Source organism: Otolemur garnettii, unplaced genomic scaffold (genome assembly GCF_000181295.1).
Source record: "Otolemur garnettii isolate 467f Iridium unplaced genomic scaffold, OtoGar3 scaffold00006, whole genome shotgun sequence".
Classification (NCBI taxonomy): Eukaryota; Metazoa; Chordata; class Mammalia; order Primates; family Galagidae; genus Otolemur; species Otolemur garnettii.
In genome coordinates this window covers 26,650,937-26,656,936 of record NW_003852401.1, presented here as the reverse complement: position 1 = coordinate 26,656,936, position 6,000 = coordinate 26,650,937, and the positions used below count along the sequence as shown (strand labels likewise).

The 6,000-nt window shown below is 43.0% G+C and overlaps 1 protein-coding gene across 1 annotated transcript in view; it reads left to right on the top strand.

Annotated features, from left to right (window-relative positions):
* The window catches only part of TMEM252 (transmembrane protein 252), a 3,933-nt gene extending 833 nt beyond the window's left edge, over positions 1 to 3,100 (top strand). The window contains exon 2 of the mRNA XM_003783045.3: positions 2,760 to 3,100. Within this exon, the coding sequence (XP_003783093.1) occupies positions 2,760 to 2,979 (220 nt within the window). The 3' untranslated portion in view covers positions 2,980 to 3,100. The remainder of the gene's footprint in view (positions 1 to 2,759) is intronic.
* The last annotated feature ends 2,900 nt before the right edge of the window (positions 3,101 to 6,000 follow it).

The following is a 6,000-nucleotide window of genomic DNA, read 5'->3' as shown; positions in this document are numbered from 1 at the left end:
GTTGTTTGGCGGGCCCAGGCTGGATTCGAACCCACCACCTTAGGTGTATGTGGCTGGCGCCTTAGCTGCTCGAGCCACAGGCGCCGAGCTTGGCTCCCAGGTTTTAAGGAAAGCAAGACCCAGACCAAATTCTGCTATACAACAAACAAGCAAGAAGGCAGAAAATCAGACCTGTCACCTTGGTGAGCTCAGGGAGCTCCGAGCTCAGTCTCTTTTTAGATGTCTTGATCGCACCTTGTAGAAAAGTTTTGTTCAAGGCAGGGTGACGATATTCTAAAGGTAAGAGATTGAGTTAACCTTACCACCTCATGCATTAGGGAAATGATTGTCCAAAAACAAGACAACAAGCATTGGTGAGGATGTCGAGAAATTGGAACCCTTGTGCCTAGCTGGTGGGAATGTAAAGGGTGCAACCAGGGTGGAGAAAGAATGAGGTTCATCTAAACATTGAATACAGAATTACCATTTGATCCGGCAATTGTACATTCTATAGCTAATTCTGAGTCTACACACCAAAGAATTGAATTCAAGGACTCAAATAGATGCTTGTTCACCAATGTCTGTTACTCCTAATAGCCAAAAGGCAGAAAAGACTCAAATGTCCATCGATGGATACATGAATAAACAAACGTGGTGTTTATATAGAGTATCAGTCAGCCTTTAAAAGGGATAAAATCCTGACACAAGCTACAACTTGGATGAACCTTGAAAACATCACGCTGAGTGAAATAAGCCAGTCACAAAGGGAAAGTGTTGTGTAACTCCACTTCTGTGGAGTACCCAGAGTAGTTCCACTCATGGAGACAGAAAGTAGAACAGTGGTCACCAGGGGTTAGGGGAGGGGAGAATGGGGAGTTATTATTTAATGAATAGAGAATTTCAGTTTGGGATGGTGGAACAGTTCTGACGATGTTCACACAACAATATGAATATACTTCCTGCGACTCCTTAAGAACAGCAAATTTTGTGTTATATATATTTTACCACAAGGAAAAAAAAAAGATTCAGTTAACTTAGGGTCTATATCAGGCAAACAGAAACCTCCTAATTCTTGGCTGAACGCAGGACTATTTAGGGATAAAGCCTCGGGTAACATTCTTAGGTCCTTGTGCCCTCCTCATGCAAGGGTAGGGAGTATCTAACCCATTTCAGCTACTTCATGTATCTTGTACTCCATGTAAAAGCAATGTTACCACATTTCATTTTTGACCGTTGTATGCTGATGAATAAGATACTAATGACAACAACCAAAGCTCATTTCCAATGTTTATGATATTGACCAGCAAGGTTTCTGGGTTTGATTAGAAATTAAGAGAAAGGAAATCACTGTAGAAGCTTTTTCTAGAGTAATGATTTTTGGTTTTTGCCTAGTTGTTAGATGACTACCTCTAGAGTTTGGATTCCTGATAAAGTACTGATTGCCCTTAGGAGGTGGCTGAAATTTACTAATACATGCATAATATGTTATCTTGTCTGTGCTGAAATATTGGAAAGTAAATGATGGACATCATGATAGCCCCATTTTACTACCTCTTCTTCAGGGATCTAATTAATTATTCAGCCGGGGAAGTTATATTTCTGAGGAGGCCTTGCACTCAAAATAGGTTCCCAGGTTGAGGTATCGAAGCAAATGGGTCTGTGGTGGAGGAATTCAGGGCATCAGGAATGTACCTGGCAGTGAGAAGACGATGGGACTGAGAGAAGTACTTGAGATTTGGGGACAGGTGGCAGTCATCCTAGAGCCTCTCAAATCACTCCGAGGAACAGCTCACCTAGCTGTGTAAAACGCCTTTCCACATGTGCCTGGTGACGCAGCCTTGGCTATTCTGAGTGAGGGCTGAGATTTATGATGTACAGTAGATAGCTCCTTCAGCTCTTTGGCTTTGGGCCTGGCAATATTTGGAGTGGAGTTGTGGCCACAAAAGGCAGTCCCTGTTCTGTTGTGGTTACCCGCCATAAACACTCCCTGCAGGCACTGCAGGACTCGCTCTATAAATACACAACTCAGCTGAGCTCACCCACCTCTCTTCATCCCCTCCAACCCAGCCCCAGTCCCATTCATGATGGGGAAGCCAGAAGGGTTTTAGCAATTAGCAACATTGGGCAAGGTTACCAATCAGCACATCGGCCCTTGGCCTGGACGGCTCCTTTACCATTAACCTATTAATGGCACTGAAAGAGCTACAGCTGAAATCTGCATAGAGTCAGTTGAAATAGTTGGAGAGTGAGTATGTTTGTATCGAAACTAGCTGCTGAGATGTGAAGGAGTGTTAGGAAAGAGAGAAACATCTGGTATAGTTCAGGAATCTGCACATAGTTGGTTTTCATTCATTATTTTCTTGGCCGTCAAGATCTGAGACAGTGAGTGCAATTGAGTAGAAAATACCGTGGAGGGTGGGAACCAGGATGAGTGGACTAAGTACTGGGTAGAGAGACGCCCCCATCTCTGGTGAGAACCTCACACCGCGTGGCTCTATTTCCATGAATGAAAGAGGAAGAGAGAAGGAATAGCTGGGAATAACCTGTTGGAAAAAACAGGACTAGAGGCACAGCCTTCTCGTCCATAGAGAGGTTCTTCTGGAAGATCAGTACATTTTTTAAAAAACTGGTGATGGCAGTGGAGAAGTACATCTGTTTCAAAAATCAGTGTTTCTTAACAGTTTAACTTCTCACAATGCGAGTGGAGAGAGGCAGCCATATGCCTCTCTGGCACTACTGTCTAAGTAACTCATGCGTGTTTGGGCTGTTCTGTCCGCCAGGCCAGACTTTTACCCTCCAGCGTATGCAGAGAGCCTTGGTGCGGAGAAACAGACGTGTCCTGTGGAGGGAGAGGCCTGCGGCATTCCTCCGCCTCTCTATACAGAGACGCGCCTGGAATTCCAGGATGAAAATGACGCCCACCCAGAAGCCCCTCCGTCCTATGCGGAGGGCAGCGCCTGCAGCCAACCTGGCGGCTGCAGCGACCTTGGAGGATGCTGAGCGGCAAAGCTGAGGAAGGCTGGAAAGCTCTCCGGCTCTCGGGGTGCACCCTATCAGAATCACCTGCTAATCAATCACAAAGGCAGGCAAGGGACTGTGGGAGCCAAAGCCACATCAGGGACCCTGCAGGGGAGCTCACCAGGGGCTGCTGCTATGTGGACAGCCATGCAATTCTACATGAGCTCTGCCATGAAAGGGCAGTGTGGGCCCTTTCACCACCAAGCAGACATCTCCGCAGATTCCCTCTGATCCCAGCCCAGGCAAGCATCGGGACTACAAAGGTTTTGGCGTGAGAGCTCTGCTCACAGAGGGCCTTCTGCTCTCGCTCAGTTCCCCTCCCACCACCCCGGACAGGGAGGAACAGATTGCCAGGACAGCCACGTGCCTTCGCGTACTTCCTTACCTAAAAATCACGAGACAGTTCGGTGTTTAATACGTAGGTTGCTCAGCATTTCATTAGCTGGTTTTATAGTAACCTCTACTGGCCATAGTACCAGAGTGACGTCCTGGAAAACTTGGCCTTGGAGCTCATGAATGTTATTTTGTATCACCTTATTTTAATTATGTATCTATTTTTTTCTATGTGAAGGCAAAAATGATTATAATGTTCACTTTCAAAATGGTTCAAATGCAAAATGTTAATAAGCTATTTTTTAAAAAGGTCCTCATACAATCAGACACGATAAGATTTCTCATAGATGCTAATTGAATAGAACACAGAATTCATAATACACAGAATTCAGAGGGGGCAAGAATTTGTACTAGCCATAAATGGTCTAATGTAAATCTTGTGAAATTTTTAAAATATTTGTATATAATTCAAATGATCTCCCTGTAAATCTCTAGAATTTGCAAGACAAGAGACTCTCAAGATGTACTTTCCTCATTAACAGGAAATTCTTTACATCTTAAGATATAGATCTTGACTTTTAGACTTGGGACATTTATTTTATAACCTAATGCTTCCTCCTTAAAAATTTTACTGTATTTCTAATACAAGAAGACAAGTCAGGTGGCAAGGTTGTGGAAAGAGATGCAGCCAAATGCTTCTGAACTTGAACGAGAGTCTGTCCCTGGGTATCATTTCCTCCTGCTTCAGGTGAGGCATTTATGCTGGGCTAAAACCTGGCAGTTATGGAATGCCTTTTATAGGGCAAGTTTTGTGCTATAGACTTTTCATGCATGTGATTTAGCTCTCATTCATATTCAATTGTTAGGAGGTAGGAGCTATGATTATTCCCACTTTACAGATGTATAAAACTGAGACTTTGAGAAGTTACTTGTCCAATAAAATAACATGCAGTGCCTTCCAGGAGAGTGAAGAAGTTCCCTAGAATGAAATAGGAGGATCTACTTACTTGTCCTTTTGTGCTAAGCTAGCTCTGTCCCACTTCCCTCCTTCCAGGGAGCGATTTGGATTTCTCTTCCTTTTCAGAGAATGGGCTCTAACGGAAAGTGGAGTCCCAGGGATTGCTGTAATATCTTAAAACCCTTGGAGCAGCAGAGGTGGTTGCTTTAGGGTTGTTTAAAATATAAATAAGCCCTTCATGTTTTCAGCTAGGAGCTGGGCCCTTGCCTCACAGTGGAGTTTCCCTTAAACTGATCACTATATGGATAATAAGTATGATTCCTAATGGATGACAGCCCTTGACAAATGAGCACAGGAAGGGCTTGGGACAGTTAGAGGGACGGATGTGACTCCTTCATGGAGAAAGAGAGCAAACAAGATGGGATGGGGTCTCTGTGTTGGCCACATCTTCCCCACACTGCTGAGTGGGTAGATTAACCATATCCTGACAAATACACAAAAAGCCACATAAAAGGAAATCCTGGTCCATGAAGCATGAATTTGAGAATCTGTGATTTGAATCCTTGACATCAAGGAGGTCACTACAGATGAAGATCATTCAAGGTTGCCCAATAAGAAGTTGGTCATTCATTCCTAATGCCGGATTTATCCCTGTGCCATTTCTTTCTGTCCCTTTCCTAAGACAGTTATCCTGAAATTTTGCCTGGTGGTCTGAGTACATTCACCGACCTACACAGCAATATCACTGGGCTTTCTTCCAGATTTTGCATTAGTGAAAGGTAGTTTTTCCAACTACTGGTATCAGGTAAAACAAATGTTAATTTTGGTTTCTATAAAAAATGGTTTTAATCTGCTGTAATACATTTTTTACTTAAATGTTCTCTTTTCCCATTTTTTTTTGGTATCAGAAAAAAAAATCAACAGAAACCTTTAAGTTAAAATATTCATCATGTGAAACCAACACAGTGTAAGATATGAATAAGATAATCTTTCTGCAAACCCAAACATTATTGGACACCAGCTGTTGGTTCAGATAATAACCTGGGAGAGTCTTTTTGAAAAAAAAAAATACTAATAGGCACTGACTATTTTTAACATATTTACTCAACATCAAGCCTCAGGAACATGGGCGTAACCCAAAGCAAATCTTCCCTTTGAGATGTTCAGCAGTGAAATTCACCGTACAAGTCCACGTATGTTCTCTGGGTTGATAATAATACATTAGTCATCTCTGAAGGGTTCACTTTGTACCTCCTCTTCCTTCTCTTATGATAAAGTAACGGTGATGAATTGGCAACCACAATTCCATAAATGTTGGGGAGGATACCTAGAATAGGAGAGCGTGGGAAGAGGAAAGTACCCTCTCAAAACAGAGACTCCACTCACTTCCTCCTCTCAGAGGTGAATAGTAGTTTCACATACAATGGGGGAGGGAGTTCTCAGGGTCGAGGGCCTTTTAGTACTGTCATTTCATAATGTCCCTTTGAGCAGCAAACGTAAATACACACTGCCACCATCCCAGGAGATGAGGATGACAAGGTCAATTATTGAATAAATAATGCTGCATCTTCTGAATATGTGTTGTATTGGGTTCATTTGCAACCCCTCCATTAAAAACTCACCAGTGTTTTGTTTTTTTTTTTAAATTATTGGGGATTCATGGAGGGTACAAGATGTGTCACACACTGAGACCCTCCTTCCCTCTCTCTGCC